The sequence below is a fragment of the Odocoileus virginianus genome, chromosome 28 (assembly GCF_023699985.2).
Source record: "Odocoileus virginianus isolate 20LAN1187 ecotype Illinois chromosome 28, Ovbor_1.2, whole genome shotgun sequence".
NCBI lineage: Eukaryota > Metazoa > Chordata > Mammalia > Artiodactyla > Cervidae > Odocoileus > Odocoileus virginianus.
In genome coordinates, this window is record NC_069701.1 from 33,861,230 (window position 1) to 33,888,704 (window position 27,475).

The following is a 27,475-nucleotide window of genomic DNA, read 5'->3' on the forward strand; positions in this document are numbered from 1 at the left end:
ACCACACATTTTGGGTCTCACTGCACTTGATGGTCTCTAAGTCCTTTGCATCTCTAAAGTCTTTGGTCTTCAGGCTCCTAATTCCAAATTCACTATTCCTGCCACCCTGCTTGGATCAGGACCCCTCCTTACACTAACATGAGGGCTTCCCTGGCGGCTCAGACGGTAAAGAATCCACCTGCAATATAGGAGACACAGGTTCAATTCCTGGGTAGAGAAGACCCCCTGGAGAAGGAAATTACTACCTTCTCCAGTATTCTTGCCTGGGAAATCCCATAGACAGAGGAGCCTGGTAGGCTACAGTCCATGGGGGTCACAAAAGAGTTGGACACGACTAAACAACTCCACCGACATCTGGACTGGATGCCCCCAGATGGCCTTTGAAGTCAATAACCACTGGGGATCCTCCTCCCGGGATATATGGTGAACACCAGGGCAGAGAAGACCCAAGGGGAGGACGGCCTGGGCCAGTACAAGTGGGGTCCGTGCAATGGGGGCTGCAGGTGATTATGCAGCCTTCTTGAGTTTCAGGGGTAGCAAGTTGGTGACATGGTGACACCATAGTTCTCTGCCTTCCACCCCCATCTCACTTCTCCCCATCAATGACAGCACCGTCCTCTTTCTAACTGTCATGGAAACTGGGCTGCACCACCCAGATGCCCCCTTCAGGATGGACACATTTACTCCCCAAGTCGGAAAGAAGGTTGTGGGTGGCAGCTCTGGGCCACCAGCCCTCACAGGGAAATGCCCTGGCTAACGCCCCTTTCTGGAAGTGGCCCAGATAGAATTACTGGTCAACATGGAAGCACGAAGCCCTGTCCCCTTGCTCCAACTCAGGATGACTCTGAGGGCCATCTCAGCCTCAGAGCTCCACAGAGGGTTGGCTGAGACCTTGGCACTGCCCAGCCCCACCCCTTCGGCCTCCTGCTTCTCTCCCTCGCGCCCAGAGATGTTAAAGCTGAGCACAGGCCCTAAGACTCCACCTGCCTCCTACTCCATCTCAGAGGTTCCCTCCCAGGGAAGCCATCCTGCAAAGCCCTCTCCATCTGACTTTCCCCCTCCTCACTTTAGAAGTGCCCCAGAATCAAAGGCCACCAGGTGCTCACCTAAAACCCCTCCCAATCCAGCCCCAGGCCCACGCAGGCTTTCCTTCCAAGCTGGGGGTTGAGGTGGGCGCGAGTTCATCCCCCGTGGGCTTGGCAGTGATGAGGCAGTGACTTCTCACTTTCCAAAGGCGAGATGTGAATGAGCAGGGCAGCCTGTGGGAGACCAGACAGATTTTAATCAGGAAACCCCAGGTGAGGACACGTGGCGCCTGGTAGCACAGTCCCAGTGGAATCCCAGGCCCTTCGGACTCTCCTCCTCCTGCAGAGCAAGGACTCAGCTGCCCAGCCCTTCTCAAAAGATAGGCGGGCCGTGGCCCAGGCAGGAGGCTGACCATGGAGAGCACATTGCTGGATTCTCACAACACATCCCAAATGCTTCCTGGGAACAAGGCTACATCAGGCCCTGAGCATTTTCCAGCGCCACCAGGAGTCCTGCGGGATCAGCAGCCTCGTTGGTCCCCAGAGCGGCCCTGCAAGCTCCCAGGGCCGCCGGCAGAGTCTTCTCTGTCCCAAGTGTCCCAGGCATGACCCTGAAGCGGAGGCCTGCTTACACCGTGGACTCCTCCTCCTGTGAGGTCCCCAGGGTGGGCTGCCGGGGGCCGGGGCTGGCCGTGGCCGCGAGGGCTGCAGAGAGTCTGGAGGTGCCTGGAGAGGACCTGCGAGGCCTGAGGACAGTGACGGGGGTCTCTGAGGCGCCAGGGCCCGTCGTGGAAAGGGCTGAGGCTCCACGCGGGACGGCGGCAGGCAGAGAAGGCCGTCTGGACACTGAGTGGGCCCCGGAGGCGGAGGACGGGAGCGCTGGAGTCAAAGGAGAAGATCCGGGAGCCCTGGGAGAGGCTGGAGGTAGAGAGGAGGCTCCTGGGGGGATCGGAGGCCCCGATGAGGGCTGAGGAGGCTGGGAGGCCCCGGACACCCCTGGCCTCGAAGACGGTGAGGGTGAGGCCTGGGCTCCTGAGGGGCTCACGGGAAAAGTCTGGGTGTTAGACAGGTTCGTTCTCAGGAGCAGCTGGAGGAGCTGGAGCGCTGGCCTCTGAGGGGGCACCGCTGGGGGCCCTGGGCAGGAGCTGCAGTTGACGGGGGCCTCGGGGTCTCCACGGGGGCTCCGGGCTGCTTTGCTGAGCTCCACGTCTCCACGAGGGGAGAGTGCCCGGCTCTCCTCCAGGGACTCTAGAGAAAGAGGCGGGGGCGAGAAGATGCACAGTGGTTCTCCCTGAGGCAGGTCCGGCATGAGCTGCCCCGGGATGATGCCCCGGATGTGTCCTCTGAGGGTCCTCACACAGCTGGGGGCCCAGGGGGAGGGGGACTTGCCAGCTCCTGCCTCCAGGAAGGGAAGGCCCAAGAGGAACCATGAACAGACAGAGGCAGTGCACCAAAGGCACTGGCTGTGTGACCTTGTGTAAGGCTCTTAACTCTCTGAGCCTCCATTTCCTCATCTGTAAAATGGGCTTCATAATAACAGTGATGACCACAGAAGCCATGCAGTGAGGACTGAATGAAATGGAGCCCGAGAAGGCTCACCTAAACCCGGTTGTAATCTATGGGCTTCAGGTGACAAATGTGTGTCAGAGTGGGTTCATCAGTTGTAGCAAGGGCACCATCTGGTGGGGGATGTTGACCATGGTCTGGGGGAAGGGCGCGCTGTGCCTGGGGGATGGCAGGACGTAGGTACATGGGAAGCTCTCTGTAACCTTCTGCCTGATTTTGCTCTGAATCTAAAACTGCTCTTTAAAAAAAAAAAAAAAAAAGTCTACTGAAAAATAATCATTTTTAAGTAGCAACCTGGAGTCCAGAGCATCATAATGACTTAATCCATGGCAGAAGGAAAAAAAAACTACTGGAAAAAGGCATGATCAAGGGAGGAGACAGAGGCTGGCAAACACATAAAAAATTGGGATGATTAAATTTTAAAAATCATCAAGACAAAACTTTTAAAAATTGTGAATCACCATGTTATACACCTGAAATTTATATAATATTGTACATCAACTATGAATTGAAGTGTTGGTTGGTCACTCAGTCATGTCCAACTCTTTGCAACCTCATGGACTATAGCCACCAGGCTCCTCTGTCCATGGGATTCTCCAGGCAAGAATATGGTAGTGGGTAACCATTCCCTTGAGTATGTTACTTGTATGGTGTGTGTATTATATCTCAAGTAAGCTGTGTATTTCTTTTAAATTATCCAAAGGAAACAATTCACCTTGTATTTCAGTAAAAAGCAGAAATACATCTTAAAAATGCATCTCATCTGGAAGAGGTGACTGCAGCTGACGCAGGTGAAGGAGAAGGAGGCGGGTGAGCTCTGCATCTCGCCTCTTGGGGCCTGATTCCCCATCAGGGGGCAGCAGAGCAGAATGGGACCGAGCAGGGAGTGAGGAATCAGAGACCTGGCCCTGAGTCTGAGGACACCATCACCTACAGCATGGCCTTAAAGACAAAAACTTGGGAATTCCTGGCAATCCAGTGATTAGGACTTGGCAACTTTGCTGCTGGGGGCCCAGGTTTGATCCCTGGTTAGGGAACTATGATCCTACAAGCTGGGTAAAGAAAGAAAGTAAAGGAAGTGAAGTCACTCAGTCGTGTCCGGCTCTTTGCAACCCCATGAACTGTAGCCTGCCAGGCTCCTCCATCCATGGGATTTTCCAAGCAAGAATACTGGAGTGGGTTGCCATTTCCTTCTCCAGGGGATCTTTCCAACCCAGGGATGGAACCCAGGTCTCCAGCACTGCAGGCAGACTCCTAACTGTCTGAGTTACCAGGGAAGTCCTGGTGACATGGTTAAAAAAAATAAATAAATAATAAATAATTTTTTTAAAAAAAGACAGAAACTTAACTTCTCTGAGTCTCCACCTCCCTATCTACAAAATGGAGATAATAAGAGCACCCACGCATGAACTTTGCTGACAAAGGTCCGTATAGTCAAAGCTATGGTTTTGGATGGATGTCAGAGCTGGATCATAAACAAGGCTGAGCACCAAACAACTGAACTGTCGTGCTGGAGAAAACTCTTGAGAGTCCCTTGGACAGCAAGGCAATCAAACTGGTCAATCCTAAAGAAAATCAACCCTGAATATTCATTGGAAGGACTGATGCTGAATACTCCAATACTTTGGCCACCTGAAGCAAAGAGCAAACTCACAGGAAAAGACTCTGATGCTGGGAAAGATAGAAGGGAGGAGGAGGACAAGGGGATGACAGAGAATGAGATGGTTGGATGGCATCATTGACTCGATGGACATGAGTTTGAGCAAACTCTGGGAGATAGTGAAGGACAGGGAAGCCTGGTGTGCAAAGAGTCAGATACGAGAGTGACTGAACAACAAAATGCATGAACATTCTTGGGGCATTTAAATGAAACAATAAACATAAAATGCTCCATACACTGCCTGGCACTTTAGCTAATGATTAGTCTCTAGAAATTGGGGGAATAATAGCCATCAGCTTGCAGAGGGGTTTGTGCTGGTTAAAGTCGAATCTACAATCACGCAACAGTTCCCAACTTAATGACTGTACGGGATCAGAATGTTTCCAATCCCACCAGTCCTGACAGCAGCTGTTCATCCACAGATCTGAAGAGCTGCTCTAAATACAGAATGTCCTCTTCAAAAGGTCAAAGGAGTTAAAGAGTTCTTTTATACAGAGGAAATTCAGGCCACAAATCCGTGGAAAAATTCACTGTCCTCCTTGAAGTTTAAAAAAGTGCAAAACAGCCACATGTAAGGTACTCTACGGACATGCTAAACTGGAAAAATTAAATTCAAAACACACAGTGGAGAGTTGGTGGGTAAATAGGGAACCAGTTACATCCATCTCTGTAAGCTTCCTCTTTCTCCAGGACCCCATCTGGTAACATGCTGTCATGCCGTGGGAATCACCAAACCACTCCTGACACCCTGTGACACGCTTACTCCACCTATTAACCACGGGGTCTGAAGACAACTCATATTTGGGAAAAAATAGTGTCTGATCAAAGATGTTTCACAGTAGGTCCATTATGGATAGAAAAAGAAGAAGAAGAAGAAGACCACCTAAATGTCAGCCAAAACCGCAAGGGGTAAGCAAACCACAACATTTGGGAACTTTTTAAACGGCCAACTGCGGGCTACATGAATTCTTTGAAACTGTGGGGGGGCTCCTAGTGGTAAAGAACTCGTCTGTCAGTGCAGGAGACATAAGAGATGTGAGTTCAATCCCTGGATCAGGACAGTCCTCTGAAGGAAGGCATGGCAACCCACTTCAGTATTCTTGCCTGGAGAATCCCGTGGACAGAGGAGCCTGGCAGGCTACAGTTCATAGCATCAAAAAGAAGCAACTTAGCATGCACACAGGCATGTGTTACAGTAGGATGTCCATATCTCATTTATACCTCTGCAAAAAGATCTACATGGATGAACACTCGTGACATAGAGATCATAATAATGTCCAGGAGTTAATGCAGCAGAGTAGCTAAAAGCACTGACTCTGGGCTCAAATCCCAGCTCTACTGCCAATCAGCCGTGTGACCCTGAGCACCTCACTTCATCTCTCTGTGCCTCAGTTTCCTCATCTGGAAAATAGGGATGCTAAGAGTGCCCATGGGCCTTCCCAGGTGGCTAGTGGTAAAGACCCCATCTACCAATGTCGGAGATGAGACACGGATTCGATCTTTGGGTTGGGAAGAAGCCCTGGAGGAGGGCATGGCAACCCACCCAGTATTCTTACCTGGAGAATCCCATGGACAGAGGAGCCTGGCAGGCTACAATCCATAGGGTTGCAAAGAGTCAGACACAACTGAAGTGACTTAGCACACACAAGAGAACCTATCACAAAGACTTGCTGTGAACAGGGGATGGAATAACACATATGAAAACAGACAGATGGCCAGCAGGTACCTGAAAAGATGATCAACATAACTAATCATTGGGGAAATGCAAATCAAAACCACAATGAGATGCCACCTCACACCTGTTAGAATGGCTACTGTCACAAAGACAAGAGATAAGAAGCATTGGTGAGGATGTAGAGAAAAGGGAACCCTCATGCACTGCTGGTGGGAATGTAAACTGGTACAGAAACTGGTATAGCCATTGCGTTAAACAGTATGGAGGTTTCTCAAAAAACTAACACTAGAACTACCATATGATCCAGCAATTCCACACCTGGGTATGCGTGTGTGCTCAGTCGCTCAGTCGTGTCTGACTCTTTGCAACCCTGTGGACTGCAGCCCGCCAGGCTGCTCTGTCCATGGGGATTTTCCAGGCAAGAATACTAGAATGGGTTGCCATGCCCTCCTCCAGGGGATCTTCCCAACCGGGATCGAAGCCAGATCTCCTGCATTGCAAGTGCATTCTTTACCTGCTAAGCTACCAGTGAAGCCTATGCCCAGATATATATCCAAAGAAAATTAAAACACTAATTCAAAAAGATATATGCACCTCCAGATTCATTGCAGTATTATTTCAATAGCCAAGACATGGGAACAACCTCAGTATTCATCAATAGATAAAGATAAAGATGGATCAGTATGTGGTGTGTGCATATATATATCAGTTCAGTTCAGTCGCTCAGTTGTGTCCAACTCTGCAGCCCCATGGACTGCAACACACCAGGCTTCCCTGTCCTTAACCATCTCCAGAGTTTGCTGAAACTCATGTCCATCAAGTCAGTGATGCCATCCAACCATCTCATTCTCTGTCATCCCCTTCTCCTCCTGCCTTCAGTCTTTCCCAGCATCAGGGTCTATACATATATATACACACTTGTATATATTTATATATATATACTTGTATTAATATATATATAAAGTGGAATATTACTCAACAACAGAAAAGAATGAAATCTTACTATCTGCAACAATGTGGATGGATCTAGAAAGTATTATGCTAAATGAATATATCAGAGAAAGATAAATATCATATAATTTCCCTTATATATGGAATCATTTTTAAAAAGCTGAGCTCATCGATACAGAGAACAGACCTGTGGTTGACATAGATGGGAGGTGAGGGATGGGCACAAGGGTTGAAGGCAATCAGAAGGTGAAATTTTCAGTTATGAAGTAAGTCAGTCATGGTGATGTAATGTACAACATAACTACAGTTAATAATACTGTATTGAAATATTATATTTGCTAAGAGTTGCTAAAGAGATTAGATCTTAGAAGTTCTCATCACAAGAAAAAAATTGTAACTATGTGTAGGGAAATATTCACTAGACTTCCTCTGGTGATCTTTCCACAATACACAAAATATCAAATCATTATATCATACACCTGCAACAAATATCACGTGTTGTGTCAATTATACATCAATTAAAAAATAATGATATATGATGTTCCCTGATAAATAAAGGGTACTCAATACATATTAGCAATTATTCTTTTGCAAAACTGATTCAGTTCCTAAATTCTAATTTTTAGAGAAAGGATTTAGAAAACAGAGGAACAAAAAAAAAGCACAAAGAAACAAAATAGAAAGTAGGGGAAGAGACTCAGAAAGGAGGAAATGAAGAAAAAGGAACAGTAAACAGACCGTCTGACGGCATGGCGCAGTGCAGAATAAAAAGCCCAGGCACGGGTCAGCAGGCCCAGGCGTGGGCCCAGGCACGCCATGTGCCAGCTCTGTGACCTCAGGTGGGCCACATTCCGTCTCTGAGCCTGAGTTTGCCACATCCAGCCTGATACAAGTTCTGTGTTTCAGAGAAGAGCAGAGTGGGAAAAAGATGGTGGTGAGACTCCAGGTCACAGAACCCCACTTACCTGGACAGGAGGCACAGCAGTCCCTGCGGGGCATGGTGCGGTCCCAGCAGGCCTGCTGGCAGGACACCTTCTCGCAGGTAACCTCTCCCAGCTGGGGAAACAGAAGGAGACAGGTGAGAAGAGCATCTCACCTGCCCAGAGCAGCACCCTCGAGGAACTCTTACTCCGGCAGCTGGACCCACGGAAAGGTCTTGGGCAGAAGCTGCAGGGCCTGGTCCTCACCTGAACAACTGGTGAAGCCAGACCCAGCGGGGCTGCCTTAAGGAAACTATACAGGCAAAGGATACCATCAAACCCAAAGGTATCCCCACAGGTAATTAAAGCTGCAAAACGGCGGGCGGAAGATGGGTGTACACTGGCTAAGAGGCTCCAGGTTTGGCAAAGGGACTAAAGGCTAGAAGCAGCCCCCAGCTGGGCAGCTCCGGGGTCTCCAGGGCCAGCTCACCTGGCATACGCACTGGGTACAGGGCTCATCGTCCAAGGTGAACACCTGGCCGTTCCCCACCTTCCTCCCCTCGTAGTTGCAGTCTGCAGCGGGCAGAGGAGACAGGAGCTGTGAGAGCCAAGGCCCACCCGGGAGTCCTGGAGGGGGGGCGGCTGGTCCCACTCACCTTGGCACACGGGACAGCACTCGCCATCAGGGTGGAAAGGGTAGGAGCAGGCGATGGGGCAGTCCACGGGCGAGCAGGCCACGGAGCCCAGCTGCAGGACACAGAAAACTCGCAAGGCCCTTCGTTCTGGGGGCTGGAGGGACACTCGGGAATGACAGACCACACGGCCGTTGCATGCCCATTGGAGCCACCAAGGCCAGGCGGGGGGTCCATGGTGAGGGGACAGACCGAGTACAAGCCTGTCCTCCTGCTGGAAAGCAAGCCCCCCGGGGCTGAGGGCCCGGCCTTGCCCTGAGAGTTCATCTGTCAACAGGTACCTGTTGAACAAGCCATGAACCGGCCAGGGAACCTGTGCACCCAGAACTTAGGAAGGACTTCCCTGGTGGCTCAGGGGATAAGAATCTGCCTGCCAAGGCAGGGTGCACGGGCTCGATCCCTAATTCTGGAAGAATCCACACACCTTGGAGCAACTGAGCTCGTGTACCGCAACTACTGAAGCCTGTGTGCCTAGAGCCCATGCCCTGCAACAAGAGACGCCACGGCAATGAGAAGTCCATGCGCTGCAACAAGAGTAGCCCCTGCTCACCGCAACTAGAGAAAGCCCACGGGCAGCAGCAAAGACCCAGCGCAACCAAAGATAAATTATCAATTTTTTTTTTAAATTTAGGAGAAAGGACCCAGAAGTCAAAGCTCCCCAAAGTAAATGGCTATGAATGAACAGGGTCACCCAGAGGCCAGGGATGTTCACCCCAAGTGTCTCAATCTTTTTCAGCAGACCACCATCAACAAAGAAGCCCCATCAGCATGAAACATATCCAACATGACAAGCAATAAGGGCTTATTTTTTCCATTTTCCAAATACCAAATGATACTCCTGTCATTTAGACTAAGATATGGCCTAGGTGATATGGCTTAGGGTAAACGTGTGCTTTCTGAAAGAGATTCAGCTTGCTAGGATAGATTCCTGGCACCTCACTTGACTACTTATGGAGTCTTGAGCAAATGACTGTCTCTCTGTGCCTGGTCTTCTTACTCAGCAGCTGGGGACGGTGGTGGTGCCCACCTCATAGGATTCCCCGGGGATTAACTGAGATTGTGTTGAGCTCAGGGCCTGAAACATGGCAGAGGCTCAGAAACGTGAGTATGTTAAAGATTCCGGGCAGAGTCCTGGGTTTGCATTCCACACCTTCACTCTCAGGGAGAACCTTGGGCCACATTTTATACCTGAAGGCCTCCCCAGACCCTCCCTGGTCACCCAGAAGCAGAGGATGTTTGCTGGGCAGGGGTAAAAGTATTTCTCTGGCCTTAGGTGAAGATTCACCCCAGGCAGGGCTGGAGGGAGCCGCCTTTCGCCATGACCCAGAAGCAACCATTCTCTTGGAGGTCTCTGGATGTTTGCCTCCAGAGTTCCAAAGCTGGAGGAAGTTCCTGGGGAGTTTCTACAGACAGGGACCGGGTCAGTATGGTCGTACCAGGCAGATGCAGCTCAGACACGGGTCCAGCACGGAGGGGAAGGTCTGGTTGTTGTAGAAGATTCTGCCTGTGTAGGTGCAGCCTGCCAGAGAGAGCACGTGGTGAGGGCTGGCCGGGGGTGGGAGGAGGGGGGTGCAGGGGGAGGAGGTGTGGTGGCCGGCCTTCGCCAGGGCCGAAGCCCAAGGCCTAGCTTCGGGGTAGCAAAGGTCAGGCCAACAGGCTCTGTAGGCACTTGCCCAGGGGAGGGGGGAAGGGACAGAACACACGCCTGGATCAGGTGCTGACTTTTCTCACTGAATTCAGCAAAGGGATCACAGTGTCTTCACTTCAGGGTTCTCACCTGGGGAAGGGGGCCGTTCCTCCTACCCCTCACCAGGCAGGATCAGGATGAAGGACTCGGAGACTCAACCAACCTGGGTGCCACAGCCATCCTCTCTGCTCCTCTGTACTCAGCCAAACCCCAAACCCCACCCTCCAGGAGGGTCCCCCACAGCTTCCCTCTCTGTATTTATCCCATGTTAGTCACTCAGTCGTGTCCGACTCTTTGAGACCCTGTGGGCTATAGCCCACCAGGCTCCTCTGTCCATGGGATTCTCCAGGCAAGAATATTGGAGTGGGTTGCCATGCCCTTCCCCAGGGGATCTTCCCAACCGAGGAATTGAGCCTGGGTCTCCTGCATTGCAGACAGATTCTTTACCATCTGAACCACCAGGGAAGCCCATTTATCCCACACGAGTAAGTATAAAAAAGCAGGTGGTGGGACAGTGGAGAAACATTTTATAAGAAAAATTATATAGGAAATCCCCTGGCAGTTCAATGGCTAGGATGCCGTGCTTTCTCTATCAAGGGTACAGGTTCAATCCCTGGTTGAAGAACTAAGATTTCACAGTTAAAAAAAAAGAAAGGAAGAGAAAAAAAATATGTAATATATATCTATGATATGCTATATATCTATGACATGATAGATATATAGATGTATATTATAGATACATTATAGAGAGAGAGATATATAGATATTGATGTTATATCATGAAAAAAGACTGGAAAGACAAAACCATAAAGTTAAAAGTGGTAATGGCTGCCTTTTAACTTTTTCCTTTGCTGTCTGTATATTCTAAATGTTCTATAGCAAAATATTACTTGTGAAATAATGGAAAAGGTGAAAATTACTATTAAAATATAAAAGATCTCTTTAATTTCCTCTCCCTGTTCTAGAATTGTCTCATAGGGATGTTCGTTTATCATCCCACCTAGGCTGCGAGCTGTGCACATTTTCATATCTGCTTCCAGCACCCAGATGGAGCTTCCTTTGGGCAAACTGTTTTCCGTCCCTGAGCCCCAGTTTCCTCATCTCTAAAATGGGGTTGTCCCATGGATTTGTTGCAAGGACGAGCAGAGATGAAGCAGGGGTGGTGCTCTGCACGGAGAAGCCTGGTGCAGGGTGAGCCTGGATGCGGGGGCCGGGGTTCTTTGCCACCCCCACCCCCCACCCCCCCCCCCAGGCAGAACATTACCTGCCGAACAGTCTGGGCAGCACTGTCCGGGGATTCGAATAGGGTGAGGGCAGGAGTCCACACAGTCTGTCCTCTTACAGCTCACTGAGCCATCTGCCTGGAGGAAGGAATAACTTCACCAAGACCCCACTTGCCACGCCAGTCCCCACCTCCCCACCCCACTCCACCCTGCCAGCCCTCCAAAAGAAAGGGCAGTGCTGCGAATTGGCCAGGACCTGGCTTAAGGGGCATCATAATGCAGCTGGGAGGTGTCAGGGTTCCCCCAAAGAGAACCAGCTACTTGGGAGAGGGGGCTTGAGCCTTCCAGAAAGCCTTCCCATACCCCAGAGGGGAAAGGTCAGAGCTGGGGTTCTGGTCTCCTCAGCTTCCAGTCCCTTCCCCCAGTAGCCAAGGCTGTGCCACGACCCCATCCAAATTCTTCTCTCAGCGTTTCCCTGAAACCCTGGCTTACCCCAAACCTACAATAAAACCCTATTTTTATAGAAAGCTATTCCACCGGAAATGTCTTTCAGAAGATGAAAGCGCCATACAGTTTCTTTTCTTTCAAAAGAAGCTGAACTTTTGTGTGATTTTCTTGTAATTTGAGTGCCCTAGATCAGTCCTGAAGGAGAAAAAAGGCAGCGGAGGTACCTTTCCTGCCCGCTCTAATTCCAACTAAATGTTTCCAAGTTTTGTAAGAGTCTAACACCTTTTAACAAATGCTGCATCAAGAGGACGTGAAGGCCAAGGTTATCATGAACTGGTAGGCATGCAAGTCATCCAGGGATTAAAATGCAGATGCTGAGTCCAAGGCCTGGGCAGATGGAACCAATGTTCTACCAGGCCCCCCGGCAATGCCAATGACAGAGTCAGTGCATGCGTGCATGCTGAGTAGCTTCAGTCGTGTCCAACTCTTTGTAACCCTATAGACTGTAGCCCACCAGGCTCCTCTGTCCATGGGATTCTCCAGGCAAGAATACTGGAGTGGGTTGCCATTCCCTTCTCCAGGGGATCTTCCCAACCTAGGGACAGAACCAGCGTCTTTTATGTCTCCTGCATTGGCAGGCAGGTTCTTTACCACAAGCACCACCTGGGAAGCCCACAGCCAGTGCAGGGACCCCATTTTAAAAAATGAAGTTCAAAGGGACTAAAAATTCTTTCAAAGGAGACAGGAAAGCTGGGGACTTCCCTGGAGGTCCAGTGGTTAAGACTTCTCACTTCCACTGCAGGGGGCATGGGTTCAATCCCTGGTCAGGAACTAAGATCCCAGATGCCCATTGGTGCAGACAAAAAAAAAATTTTTTTAATATTTTTTAAAGTAGAAAGGAAAGCCAACTTGTACTCAAACAGGAGCTAAAATGATTGCCCTGGTAAACAGCTGTGTTTGCATTTCTGTTGATCTGACTCTCAAACTCACACACCCTCACCTTATCCAATTCTGAAGAGGTGAGGTCACAGGATTGATGTTAATGAAGGAGGCATCACAGTTGCACAGAAAAGGCCTGAGCTACTGGGCCTCAGGTTGCCTGGCTCCCTTTGTTACCCCTGTCCAGGAAAAACCTGGTCCCGGGAATCCTAGTTCTGACTCCTGAGACCAGTGGCTCCCCTCACACGCACCATGGGTCACATTCCACTCTTACGACAGACTGCCAAGCTCTGCCGTCCTGAAAATCTACGGAGGACAAAATAACCTGGATCCCAGATCTTGTACAAAAACAGGAGCTGACACCATGGAAGGGAGACTGGGACGGGGCCTGACGTGGCCCCCTTCTGCAGAGGCAGCAGTGCTGGCAGGGACTGGGAGGCAGGGAAAGCAGCTGAAGGCGCGCAGGTTGTCATTCACCTGGCAGATGCATAACTCACAGGGATCACCGGGAGACCAGATCTGTCCAACCGGAAACTCAACCCCGTTGTCATCGAGAGAGCAGCCTGGCGGGAGACAGCGAGGGAGAGAGCACGAGTGGGCAGAAGTGCCGAGGAGCGGCCTTGATGCCGGAGGGACCCACAGCACCGCCCGGGGAGGACAGACAGATGCCTCTGCTCACTCGCGCTGCGTCCACGCAGCCCTGCCCCAGCAGCTGCCACCTGGCTCCCCGTGTTAGTCAATTGCTTCCCTCCCAGCGTGCACCTGGTATACACGGGCACACACACACACAAATGTACACGTCCATACACATCCATGAACACCCCCATTCACACACAGAGACACGCTCATACGGGTGCAGCAGACACACAACAAAAACACACAGACGGAAAAATGGTACAGACGAACCTATTTCCAGGGCAGGAATAGGGAGTGGACATGTGGACAGGGTGCAAGGGGAGGGTGGGACAAGCTGGGAGAGTAGCGTTGACATATATATGTATGTCTACACCACCATGTGTAAAACAGATAACTAGGGGGAAGCTTCTGCACAGCACAGGGCGCTCACCTCGGCTCTGTGATGTCCTAGAGGGGTGGAGTGGGCAGTGGGGTGGGAGGGAGGTCCAAGAGGGAAGGGGTACATGTATGCAAAGAGCTGATTGACTTCATCATACAGCAGAAACTAACATGACATTGTAAAGCAATTATACTCAATAAAACACGCAGATACCCCTCACAGACACCATGGACACAAACTCACACACAATATATGCTATTCATATACAGACTTAAAACACACAAGCATACACACACAGACACACACACACACATGCTTCCAGCATACACATACACACACAAGAGTCTCAGTGGGTGAAGCTCAGCCTCACCCTTCTCCGCCTCCCGGCCTGGAGCTGGGTGCGGCCTGGGATGCAGGCTGTGTGGCCCTCACCTGTCATGGGCATGGGTTCCCTGCAGGCATAGCAGCACTGCCCGGGGCCCAGCCACCACTCCTCGCGGGGGCAGTCCAGTTCCGGACATGGCGTGAAGGAACATTCCACCTCCCCATTCTGGAAGAGAACCAAAAGGCACAAACCAGGGAGGCCCAAGAGAAAATGAGCAGGCTGCCATCTCCTCCCCTGAAAGTGACAGATCTCCAGGGAGCAAGAGGGGAAGAAAGGGTGAGTCTTTCCCTGGGGGTTGGGGGTCAGGCCGGGAGAGGGTCCCTGGAACATGTTGACTGTGTGACTGCAGGGTCCCAGGCTGCCATAGCTGCAGCCTCCAGCATCTCTTCCCCTAGCTTCCTCCAACAGCTTTCTGCTCCCACTCCAACCTACTCTCCCTGCAGCCACAGAACCTTCTCGCGCACCAATCTGATTGCATCCCTCCATCACTTAAAACCCTCCGCCTGGCTGGCAAAGCCCTCCTGACTGAGTCTGAAGCAGAGGCTGTCACTGACACACACAGACCCCATCAGTCCCCTAGGCACTGCCCTTGGCCGATGGGGACAGCGTCGTCCAGGTTCCTTCCCCCCATACTCGCTGGGAAGCAAGGGACTATATACAACCACCTGATGCCGGGGGTGTAAGAGCCCAGCTCCCTGGCCTCTGGACACACCCACTTCCTTGGTGTCCTCCCACTCCAGAGCTCCCCATGGGATCAGCCCGAGACCCCATCTCCACATGGCCCCTTCCCCCGCCTGACCTGCTTCCCTGGCCAGTTCCTCCTGAGAGCATCACCCCCAGAAAACCACTTATACAAGAGGCCCGCCCCAGGCCCTGCTTCTTGGAACCCAGCCCAAACAGGATCCCTGCCTCAGCTGCATCTCCAGTCCCTCTCGCCATCTGGCCTCCAGCCAGAATGGACACCACCAGGCCTCAGGCTATGCCATACTCTCTCCCGCCTCCTGCCTTCTGCTCACACAGTGCCCTCTGCCAGGCACACCTGTCTCAGCTCCTCACCTGGTTAGTCTTTGTCATCCTTCAGGTCTCAGCTTAGCACCTCACCCTCCAAGAAGGCTTCCCTGAAGCCCACAGTCTGGTTAAGGGCCCCAGTCTCCTGTCCACTGCTGCCTGGCTGTGGGCCTCCTGATGGAGGGATCCGAGGCTGCCCTGTCCTCGGCTGTGTCCCCAGGACTCAGCATTGTCCCAGGTGCACAGTAGGTGCTCTTTAATAACAACGCTGAAGGACAACCTTCAAGGAGGCTGCAGGAAGGCCGTGGGGGATGCTAAGGTCCCTTTAGTCTCTTTCCTGCCTCAGTTTCCCTTTTGCTGTCCAGTGTCTCCTCTTCTCCCAGTCAGGGGCTCCTGGAAAAGTCCTGTGCCCCTGCCCGTCACCCACCAACTCAGCCCCCTACCTGGCAGACACAGGTGGTACACTCATCACCACCCCCACTGAACACAGCCCCGTCTGCATACCACCGGCCGTGGAAATAGCATCTCACTGTGGAGGAAAAAGGAAGAGGCAGCTCAAGGTCTTTGGGCAGCTAAAGAAACAGGTAAGGGGGTCTCTGGGAAGAAAATGCACCCCCACAATACTCCACGGCTTGCCCAAACCCAAGAGCCCAACCACTGCTACCCTCTGAACCCTCAACTATTAATAAAATTAGATTGATGCCTAAAAACTGACGGAGAATGAATCACATACAAAATAAAGTCCTTAACCAAGAAGGCAGGGAAGCCCTGAATAACTGAAGAGTAAATAGGACTTCCCTGGCAGTCCAGTGGTTAAGACTTCATCTTCCAATGCAGGGGATGTGGGTTCAATCCCTGGTTGGGGAGCTAAGATTTCACATGCCTCATGCCAAGAAACCAAAACCATAAAACAGATACAATACTGTAACAAATGCAATAAAGACTTTAAAAATGATACACATTTTTTAAAAAATTTAAAAGAGTAAGAGAAAAGAAGAAAAAAGAGGGCCCCAGACACCTGCAGCCAGGTCTGGGAATGCCACCACTCCCTGGACGGGGTTGGGGAGGATTCGGTAAGAACCTCTTATCTGAACATCCCTCACCCCTGCTGGTAAAAAAAAAAAAACCTTAAAAATCTGCCCAGGCTCCACCTGGGCTCAGTCAGAGAGCACTGGATTCAAATTCTAGCTTCTCAACTCGCTAGGGGCAAGATACTTAGGCTCTCCTTAGCCTCAGTTTTCTCATCTGTAGAATGGGGTTAACAGTTCCTACCTCAAAGGGAGCATATTGCCTATTCAAAAAATGTTTTAACTAAAAATAACATAATATTCAAAACTTCAAAGGAAAAGCAGTATTTAATAAGAACACTAGCTCTGAAATCAGGTAAACTTGAGAGCAAGCTCTGCTCCTTTACTAACTGGCACACCCCTTTGGGCAGTGATGACCGCTCTGAGCCTCAGTTTCCTAATCCATAAAATGGAGCTATGACTAGTACTCCCTTGGGGCTGCACCACAGGGATTAATGAGATCAAGGGCTGGCGAGCACCCCACACAGCAGCGGCCCAGAGCCAGCAGTGACAGCCACGAAGTATCTCAGGAAAGAGAAGCACATTTTAACAAAGAACCGACTCATGGGTGGGGCACGGGAGACCCCCTCCTAGTGCTGGGACGGAGCCATGCCAAGGGTGGACCCAAACCCCTTCCTGTCAGTGCTGAACGCACCACCCTTGTCTGGGGGCAGGCCAGGCTCTGAGCCCAAGCTAGCATCCAAGCTGCTGTGTACACAGTAGGTGCTCAATTAAAACCGGCATCTTGGCACTTCCCTGGTGGTCCAATAGACCATACTTTCCCTGATTAAGACTTTGCCTTCCAATGCATGGGGCATGGGTTCAATCCCTGATCCCCTGGTTGGGAAATTAGGATCTTTCATGCCAGGTGGTGCAGCCAAAAAAAAACTCATCACCCTAAAACGCTTCATGTAATCTGAGTTGCTAAAGCAGAAATCAATGTCCTTGCTCTCTCCTGCGCTCAGTTCAGTCACTCAGTCGTGTCCGACTCTTTGCAACCCTATGGACTGCAGCACAACCAGGCTGTTATCCATCACCAACTCCCGGAAGCTTACTCAAACTCATGTTGATAGAGTCAGTGATGCCATCCAACCATCTCATCCTGTGTTCACTCCCCCTCAAAAAAACATACTCAAAGTACAGCCCTCCACCCCCACCTACACTGCTGTCCTCGTCCTGCAGAATCCCTTACCTGGGACACAAGTACAGCAGTCCGACTTCGGGGAGGCCTGGCAGGGGTCGGGGGGACACTCGGGGGAGATGCAGGACACGTTTCCAGCCTGGGGAGGTGAGAGATGGCGTGGGTCGGGGAGGATGGACCGCCAGGCCCGTCAGAACCAGCTCGGTCCCGATTTCACACCATCCACAGGACTCCTCTCCTACACGAAAGTCTCCTAAAGGAGGCCATCCGAGACCTTTAAGTGCAACCATGGACACACAAGGGACGCAAGCAGGGACCCAGTAGCAGGGTTTATTATGGTCTTGGTTTCCAATATCCCCCTTACCAAGACGAGGGGCAGAACAGAGAGCAGAGCATGCTGCCTTACTTACAAAAATGGACAAGCCTAGACCCCCATGGTACTGGTCCCCATGGCATCCCACCATGGCATTGCCCCCCATTGATTACCCCCATGGTATCCCCCCATGGCATCCTTCCCATGGTATTCTCCCCATGGCACTTCCCCTGTTATGCCACCCCCTCCCATGGCATTCCCTCCCATGGAACTGTCCCCCATGGCATCCCCTCATGGCACTTCCCCACTATGGCACTGCCCCCCATTGATTACCCCCGTGGTATCCCTCCCATGGCATTCCTCCAGTGGCACTGTCCCCCATAGTACTGTCCCCCATGGCACTTTCCCCTTCCATGGCACTTCCCCCTTCCATGGCACTTCCCCCTTCCATGGCACTTCCCCCTATGCCATTCCCTCCTATAGCATTCAGAAGCTCTCGGAAGGATGCTAGGCAGCGAGGAAGAGGTTACTCCACCTTCCTGTGCATCTGAGTTTTGAACCAAGTTACTGATAATGGCCAGAGAATTAAATTCAAAACTCAATTTTCAAAAACTGAAGCTAAGACCAAAAAAAGGTACCCAGTTTTGGAGTCAGCCAGGCCTGAGGCCCAGGGTCTGCTCCTCCTACTGTGGGCAGAGCATATCACCTCTCTGAGCCTCAGTCTCCCTACCTGTGAGAAGAGCCAGGGTTGTTGAGGATCGCGTAAGATGCGATCAGGCACAAAAGAGCTTGCCGCACAGGCGTGTGGCACATGGGAAGGGCTCAGTAAGGGAGGTGGTAGCTATGTGCCACCCCTCCCCCATTCTATATTGCGGCTCCATCATCCCTGCCAGGCTGGGGCCACTTTTAAACATGATCAGAGGCAGTGAGGACTGGTGGGCTGAGCCTGGGTTTGGACGCAGACAGACCTTGACTCAAATTCCAGTTCTGTCACCTCCCAGCCTCAGTCTTTGCATCTGTAGAATGGGGACAGTAAAGCCAACCCTGAAGAGCTGCCAGGAGCCTCAGGTGAGGAACTAGATGGAAAGTACCAAGCCCCCAGACTTGTGTGCACTGGGTGCTCATGAGCCAATCTTCAGGACAGCACCTGATTGCATCTGGCACATAGTAGGAGCTTAATAACTATTCTTGGAGGAGTGCACTTGCCTCTAGCAAAACACTAACAAGCTGAGTCCTGTAATGGGCCTTCTCCCTCCCCGTGTGGACACCTTTATTGTGCTGGCAAATATTTTGCCTGGAGAGAAAAACAGCTTCCCTGGTAGGAAGTTTCCGAAGGAGTACCCTCCCCTCCCCTTCCCAGACAGATGGACCCTGTTTGCCTGTTGGCTCTTTTCTGCTCAGCAGAAGCCTCCCTGACCCCACAGACTACCGCCTTCCCGTCCCTCATGCTTTTAAATGTGACAAGTTCCAACCCAAATCCACAGCCTGAGAGCACTCCCTCTGTTCAACGAGCTCACCTTTAACATCCCATCTTTCCCTCTTCCTCTAAAACCCCCAAAGGTTAAGAAAACACCCAGGAGGCTTCAGGAAGCTTGGGATGCTCACCAGACAGACACAGACGGTGCAGTTCTGGTTGGGAGGTGAAAAAACGTCCCCTTCAGCCCGGACGACGCCACTGTGAAAACAACCTTTGAAAGACAAATAGGAGTGGAGGCATCAAACCTCTTCAAAGGAGAGGAAGCTGGAGGTCTCGCTCCTTTTCCAGGCATAACGTACCTGGAACCTTCTCTTACTGGCTTGGATGCCTCAGCAGTGGCCAGATCTAGGTACTCAGAATTGTGGGGTCCTAAGACCCCTGGAAAACCACAGGAGACACCTACTTACGGTGCCCTGAGAGGGTACTATTCAAGTCTGATAAGCCCAGAACTGTATTGAAAGTGTGGCCCTTTATTCCCATAAAGCAAGAAAGGCAGCCATACAGCCCCAGGTTCCAAACCTGGCCTGTCACCTGAGTGGCCTTGGACTTGGATGTGTCACTTAACCTCTCTGGGACTCGACTGTCTTTTTTGTTAAATGGAAACACCACCACATGCCCTGCAGGGAACCTGGAAGGAGCCACAACTTCAGATGTAATGTAGACAGCAATTGACATTCAGGGCTTAGAACACAGTAGAGACACAGTAAAAGATAACAATCATCATTAATAAAATCATTGAGTTGCATTTTCATTGTCACCCTTAGAAAGCCTTTTTCACTGCTGCTCAAAGTGCAGCAGCATCAGTATCTTATCACCAGGAGCTTCATAGAAATGTAATAGCTCAGGCCCCTCTCTCTACATCTTCTGAATGAGAATCTGCATTTTAACAAGATCCCCAGCGATTCATGTGCATGCGTGTGTGCTCAGTTGCTCAGTCGTGTCTGACTCTTTGCAACCCCGTGGACTGTAGCCCGCCAGGCTCCTCTGTGCATGGAATTCTCCAGTCAAGAATACTGGAGTGGGTAGCCATTCCCCTCTCCAGGGGCTCTTCCTGACCCAGGGATAGAACCCAGGTCTCCCCCATCGCAGGGAGATTCTTTTACCACTCAAGCCACCTGGGAAGCCCGCAATTCCTGTGTAGGGTGAGTTTTAAAGCACTCTGCTGAAGGACTTGTTAAGATTTGAGGTCTTTATCCTAACAGCAATGAAAGCAAACTTAAAAAATGTCAGCAGATAGTGGGAGGGAATCAGGAAAGTGATACAATTTATGAACAATTACTCTTCCTGCAGTTAGGAGGGGGATTGGGGCAGGGGAGGGGACTGCAGACTGGGTCTGGAGAAACCTGCTGAATGAATGAATAAAGCTCAAAAGAGGATGCCCTTAAGATTGAAACGTTCCCCTTGGGAGCAGAGATACCAGTGGTTCTCAAAGTGTGGTCCCTGGCCCAACAGCGTCAGCTTCACCCAGAAACTTGTGAGACATGCAAATTCCCAGGACTTATCCTACACCTGCTAAATCAGAAGCTCTGGGGGCTAGGCCCAGGGATCAGCCTTCAGGTGATATATGAAAGTTAGATAACTGTCTTTCAGCTGCAGAAAGGCAGGTAAAGGGAAGAGGCAGGACCCTGCAGGAAACTCATAGCCTTCCCTGGACTAGCGCCCACCTGTACATGATGGGCAGCACCCTCCATCTCTGGAGGGAATCGGGTGGGAGCAAGCAGCTTCACACGTCACCTTTTCACAGGTCACCTCCCCATCCTAGAAGCAGAAATGGAAGTTCCAGCCACCACGAGGCCCCAGACACCAGACCAGGGAAACCCCACGGACCCCTCACACCCACCTCACACCAGCACTGGGAACAGCTAGGCTCTGTCCAGCGGCTCCCTGACTCATACGTGGCCCCCAGGTGCCAACAGGCAGAAGGTCCTGGTGCCAGCCGTGTGGTCTCAGGGCCCCTGGGCAAGGGAGGGGTCACCACCGTCTTCTCATGGAGTTGTGCGGGAGGTCTGAGGGTTCCCAGCAGAGAGGGATGCGGCACGGGGGTGGCCACCGGGGTGGACAGCAGCGGCGTCGGGGCAGAAGGGGAGGATGTGGGCAGTGCAGGCGTGGGAGGTGGTGGTCGTGTGCTCCTGACTCCAGTCGGGGGCCCCGGAGCCCCGGAAGGAGGGCTGTGCCCGGGGGAGAGGGCGGGCCGGCCTGCCTCTGGAAGCAGCAGCAGCATCTTAGGAGGGTGCTGCAGAGGCTGCAGGATGGCAGATGGGGCCAGCACGGCCTTGGGGAAAGCTGAAACGGAAACACAGAAGCATCTGGAAGGAGGCAGCAGGGGCAGGAGGCAAGATTCGCGGGGCGAGGACTCGGGTCCACCATCACAAGGCACTGAACGTCTCCAGGTCAGTTTCTTCATCAGCAGGATGGGTCTAACACCACCAGTTCAACCTCAGACTAATGGGGCTGCAGTGACGATCAGGAGAGAAGACTGATGAAAAACTACCAAAGCAGCCGACTGAAGTCACGAGTTGGTGATACTAGCCGTCAGAAGCTTCAGCCACTGCCAAATCAGTCTTCTCCTTTCCCCTCCTCGCTGGCCACAGAGGAGACTCGGGTTTTCCTGAGCCAGGAAGACCTTCTCTAAGCCCTCAGGGATCCATCCCAGGAATGACCCTTCGCTACTTCTGTGTCCCGACAAGTCAGCAGTGTGTCCACTGCTCCCTGACCCAGATGGGACTTCCCACGAGGAGATGCTGAGGCTCAGAAGGAAGAGCTCAGGGTCCTCTCCCGTCCCACCCCAGACAGGCCAGCTTACAAGCTGTTGCCTCCCCCAGCACACACTCACACACACACACACACACACACACACACACATTCACATACAGGCTTAGGAAAGCACACATTTTCCCTGCAGATGGACACTAACTGCCCAACAGTCTGAAAGAGAGACGGATCAACACGAGAGAGAAGGCAAATGTGGGGCGAAGGTACGCGGAGAAAGGGAGAGTCACGGATCAGAGTGCGCCCAGGAGAAAACAGGCTAGGCAGGGAAGGGGAACCTGGGTGGCCAAGCTCAGACCAACACAGGCAGTCACACCATGGAAAACTGGCCCCGGGACTAGAAAGAACGCCTCAGATATTGACACGATATTACACAGACGCTGACAGGCACACTGTTAAACCATGGCAGAGAACTGACCCCACACTGTCTCAAGTGTCCCGCGGAGCCCAGGTTACTGGGACTCCTACATCAAAGGCTTCTCTATCATGGGTTGTTTTTTGGTGGGGTTTTTTTCCCCCCTTTACTATTTGGGGGGAAACAGTAGGGCTGGGGAAACAGTGAAAGGAAAATAAAAGAAAGTTGGGTAAAGGGGAAAGAGACAAGAGAGGATGAAAGTTCGGCGGAGGAAATAACAAAGAAGATGCATTGAAAAAAACTTCCTGCGGAAGGAAGGGGCACCCTGCCTCCCCACGCTCCCGGAGAGAGCGGGGAGGCTGGGGGCGGGGCCCAGAGCCGGGGGCGGGGCCAGGTGCTCACCTTCGCAGGACACTCGGTCAGCACGGAGCCTGAAGCCAGGTCGGCAGGTGCACAGGAAGCTGCCCACGGTGTTGTGGCAGGAATGGTGACAGACTCTCCTCTCCAGGGGCCTCCGACACTCGTTTACATCTGCGGGAGAGCCTCGCTACCAACGGCTGTTGGGGCTACCAAGTCATCCTTCCTCCATCTCTTAGCCCAAAAGACCGGGAAGTCTCCCTGCCATGTTCTTACGGGGTCCTTCCCTGCCCCAGGGCGATGACGTGACTCAGATGTCTGGGAATGGGGCTGAAGTCTAGTGCTAGTCCCCTTGGAAGGTCAGTACATCCAGTAGGCATTTAATGGATGCACCAGTGACTCTCACTCCAGCACCGTGCAGCAGTGATTAAGTGCTGGCTGGTGGGGATGGGCCCCCACTGGGAATCTCGGCTCCAAACCCTCCACCATCCCAGTGTTGGGCATCGGGTGCTGTGGGCCCTTCTGAAAAAGAGTCTCAAAAAAATCACTGCACTGCTCAGGGCAGGCTTCAGGACAAACACCCAACTCTGCTAGAACAAGGTCTTTTTTCAGGCCCATGGGACCCCACCTTCAACCCATGAGCCAAGCTCAAGCCAAACATGCCAATCCCTTTCTGGAAATTTCTGCTAATGGGCTGAGAAAACAGGGGTCTCCTTCTAAACCAGAGGAACCAAGACATAACGTGCTTTATTTACCAAGGGGAGCAAAGGCAGCCAAGAAAATGGGTGAGCAGAGAGGAATCCTTGGGGTGTATCTGGGAGAGGGTGGAAGAGAAACATAACAGGATGAAAGTGGCATGTGGCCAGGAAAAGTCCAAGACAGGGTCTTCCATTAGGAGTCACGCCAACCCCAGGGAAAGGCAGGCTCTGAGCAAAGGCTCAGGCGCTTGCAGGCTCCAGGGAACTAAGGAGGTCCAGACTGTTGACCTTTCCCTGTCCCTGGGCTCACCCTGTCCGTCTTCCTGATTGGCAACCTAAGTATGAAGACAACAGGGTCCCTGGCCTTACCTACACAGGAGTGCCTGTTGCCATGGAGATGGAAGCCAGTTCTACAGGAGCACCTGTAGCTGCCAATGCTGTTTTTACATCTCTGCTGGCAGGGGCTCCCAAGGCATTCATCAGTGTCTGGAAGGGAATAGGACATGGCTAGAGTTCACTTCCCTGTGGGGTTTTGGAAACATACAGTCCTCTCTACCTACCTCTCTCATCGCCATCTTCTACCAGACTCTTAACCCCTCTCCTTCTCAAAACCCACATCCAGCCTATCAACTCCTAAGTTCTTCATGGACCAGCCCACTTCTCTCCACCATCACTGCCATATCCTAGCCCAGGACACCTTTGTCTCTGGTCTAGAGGATAACAACAGCATTGTGTGTCTCTCTGCCTCTCCCTGTGCTCCTCCCAAGCTACCCTCTACACAGCCTCCAGGAAGTTCTGACTGAAGGGTACCTCTGATCAGGCCACTTTCTGTTTAAAATCTCTCCAAGGCTCCCACAGGTATGAATGATCCACCATAGCTCATGAGCCCAAGGCTGCCTTCCAAGCTCCCTCTTTCCCCCTCACCTTGACTTTGGCCTAAATTCTGGCTGTCTTCCAAATGTACCATGCTCTTGTGGCCCTCCTCCTTTACACATGTTCTCCTATCTGCTTAGAATGTTTTCTCATCTTGTCTGGCTGGAAAACTCCTATTCATACCTCAAAACCCAGCATCTATACCACCTCCTCTGTCAAAGCCTCCCCAAGCCATTGCTTGAAATTGGGAAAAAACTTGAAAATAATCTGTGTGTTCATCAATAAGAGAAGAGTTAGTAAACTATGAGATATTTGCCCTGCAGAGTACTAGGCAGCAATTGACAAGAATAAAACAAATCTGTTGACCCTGATGTGGGAATATCTTCAAGATGGACTGTTAAGGGGTGAAAAGCAGGTGGAGCAATGACTGGGTTCAGATCTCAGCTCTAACATGATCTTGAGCAAATTAATTTCTTTAAACCTCACTACTCCTACCAGGAAAATGGAAATGAACAGTACCAACTTCATAGGACAATTCTGAAGATGAAATGAGAAAATGTGTGTGAAGTACTTAACGTGATGCCTGGAACACAGGAGCTGAATAACTATTAACACCCCCCCCCCCACTCCCTGCATCTGTTATCCTTCTATCTCTATAAGGGCACATGTGTGTCTGTTCACGTACTGGGGAGAGGCAGGCAGGTCACTCATCAGATTGATGACCAAGTGCTATTCAACTGCATTCTCTCCAAATTCATGTATGGAAGCCCTAACCCTCAATGTGATGGTATTAGGAGGTGGGGTCTCTGGGAGGTAGATGAGGTCTTGAGGGTGGAGCCCTCATGATGGGATTAGTGCCCTCAGCAGAAGAGCCATGAGGACCTCATTGAAAAACCGCGCTGTTCTTCCCCTTCCATCAGGCGGGGCACTGCAGGGCAGGATGCTTTCTTCCTGGCTGTGTCTCCAGAGCCTGGGCCAGCACAGGGGCAGGTGGTGACTATCACAGCACGGCCTCCCACACGACACACCCCCAGGGTGTCACAGCCCCTTCCCCTCAGCCCTCCCCCATCTCAGGGGCCTCGTCCCTCTGGTCAGTCTGCTCCGCCTGCCCCTGGCCCTTCCCTCTGCCTCTCCCTCCCCTTCCCCCAACCCTGCAACGATGGCAGCAGCAGTTTCTACCGAGTCGTGGTCCAGAGCAAAGGCCTTAGTGCCAGACACGCAACCTGATTCCCCCTCCTCCTACTGACAGAATGGCCTTGGGCAAGCCTCATCCATAAAGTGAGGATGAGAACACCATCTCCTGGGACTTCCCTGGCAGTCCAGTGGTTAAGACTCTGCCTTCCAATGCAGGGGGCATGGGTTAAATCCCTGTTCAGGGAACTAAAGTCCCACATGCCAAGAGGTACAGGCAAAAAAAAAAGAGAGAGAGAGTGAGCAGCATCTTGCTTAGAGGACCGTGGTGAAGGTGATGTGCAGTCATGCCTGGAGAGCACAGGCTGGGCCTGGCAGGGCCTTGAGGTCCACGTCAGAGCCTAAAAGCGGTGGCGACAGCACACAGCATCACTACCCCTCCCAGAGCCGCTCACCTTGGCAGCTGTGGCGGTCCGCAGACAGCTGCATGCCCGGCCCACACTCGCACACGAACCCGCCTTCCGTGTTCACGCAGTGGCCCTCACAAGAGGAGCTTAAACATTCATCGATGTCTGGGGAGAGAGGAAACACTTGCATAGCTCACTCTGAATGTGTTTTGGATGTGGGGAGGGCGTGCATCCCACGAGGACCCTAGCCCACATGGGGCGTGCCTCACTGCCATCCCAGGGAGAAAGAAGGCACTAGGTAAATCTTCTGGTTTTAGGGACCCCCAGTCCAAGAAAGAAGAGGTCACGAGGCCAGGCCTCTTTGACCCACACAGAACAGATGACGGGAGAGGCTGGTTGAAATAGAACCATTTCCAATGGTCCCACCTGCAAGGCAACCCCAAGAAGGCCAGGGGAGTGAGCAGGAAGGTTGATTAAATTCCCTTTAGTTCTTGTGGAGCACCGCTGGCATGCAGCGGACCTGGAAGGGCTCTGTCGAGGACACAAATGTGACTAAGACACAGTGCTGGCTCTCCAGACAGTCGCAGCCTGAGAACACAGGAGTCATGAGGCACATCCACGAGAGGCCAGTGTGGGGCAGGGTCTTGCATGTGCCCCAGCAGGGACCGCCCCCCACGGCAGGTGTGTGATGGAGGAGACATGGGCTGAGAGGACCAGGGGGCAGCCAGGAGGGGGCTGTCTAGTGGAGCTTCCAGGAAGAACAGGGGACACAGTGGAGGAGTGGGGGGTCAGTCTGGTGGGAGGTGGGGTTGGAGAGGTGGTGGGCTAAGGCTCAGCTGTGGGGCACAAAGGAGCCCGCCAGGCTTCTCTCCGGGGGGCCAGTAGTGCTTTAGAGAGGTTCAAGCCTGGGGGGTAGGGGAGGGTGCTGCGAGACAGAAGCCCCACCCCATGCTTCAAAGCATCCCTTCCTATCTCAGAACCATGAGGACCTAGGAGGTCAGCTCCTCCCACTCCAGTCTACTCTGCCCACCTGAGCCTCCCTTCCACCCCTGGCCCCCATGCCTGCTGGCGTCCCCCATCCTCCTTCCTTGCTCTTTCCACAGCGGGCACCTTTGGGACGATGCCCACTTCTTCTAAGACATCCACCCTGACTCACCCTATCCCACCCCTGTGACTCCCCTGCCCTGCACTTGCTTTGACATTGGTCTCTGGCTTTTCCTTAGTCCAGTTTGCCTCTGCAAGGAGAAATGTGTCTGGAAAGTACTTCAACCTTCTGAAAAAGGCCGAGAAGGGGGTGGGGGAGGAGCAAGCACAAAAACTCCTTCATGGGACCTTTGACTCAATCAATAGTCTTCCTTCTGGAAATAATCAGAAAGGCCGACTGGAAGCCACTTTACTGCAGCATTATTCATAGCAGCCAAACATTGCAGACAAGCTAAGGATGGATAGCACAGAAGTAGGTACTTAGATTACAGTAGCCACATCTGCAGCCATTAAAAGTGATGTTGTAAGGTCTACTAATATTTCCTGCTCACAGCACAAAGTTAAAAAACAACGAACAAAAGTGATAGATAAGGTATGATCCCAATTTTCTAAAACAGACAGAGAGGCATGCCTGACATACAGTCCCACACACACACACTCACAAATACACATACAAATACACATACAGACCAAGGGAACAAGGGCAGGGA

The 27,475-nt window shown here is 51.9% G+C and overlaps 1 protein-coding gene across 6 annotated transcripts in view; it reads right to left on the reverse strand.

Moving 5' to 3' along the window:
* Positions 1-1,262: 1,262 nt before the first annotated feature.
* The window catches only part of VWCE (von Willebrand factor C and EGF domains), a 30,606-nt gene continuing 4,393 nt past the window's right edge, over positions 1,263-27,475 (reverse strand). For 3 of the 6 annotated variants that reach the window (XM_070457435.1, XM_070457438.1, XM_070457439.1), the window contains 16 exons: positions 25,830-25,946; positions 23,740-23,856; positions 22,718-22,846; positions 21,032-21,474; positions 20,856-20,949; positions 19,320-19,402; positions 17,453-17,540; positions 15,637-15,722; positions 14,233-14,350; positions 13,263-13,348; positions 11,441-11,537; positions 9,926-10,008; positions 8,454-8,703; positions 8,288-8,370; positions 7,843-7,933; positions 1,263-2,273 (listed from right to left, as the gene is read on the reverse strand). In XM_070457435.1, coding sequence (XP_070313536.1) covers positions 1,654-2,273; positions 7,843-7,933; positions 8,288-8,370; positions 8,454-8,703; positions 9,926-10,008; positions 11,441-11,537; positions 13,263-13,348; positions 14,233-14,350; positions 15,637-15,722; positions 17,453-17,540; positions 19,320-19,402; positions 20,856-20,949; positions 21,032-21,474; positions 22,718-22,846; positions 23,740-23,856; positions 25,830-25,946 — 2,585 coding nt within the window. In that variant the 3' untranslated portion in view covers positions 1,263-1,653. The remainder of the gene's footprint in view (positions 2,274-7,842; positions 7,934-8,287; positions 8,371-8,453; positions 8,704-9,925; positions 10,009-11,440; positions 11,538-13,262; positions 13,349-14,232; positions 14,351-15,636; positions 15,723-17,452; positions 17,541-19,319; positions 19,403-20,855; positions 20,950-21,031; positions 21,475-22,717; positions 22,847-23,739; positions 23,857-25,829; positions 25,947-27,475) is intronic. The other 3 variants (XM_070457436.1, XM_070457437.1, XM_070457440.1) reach the window with 3 other exon arrangements.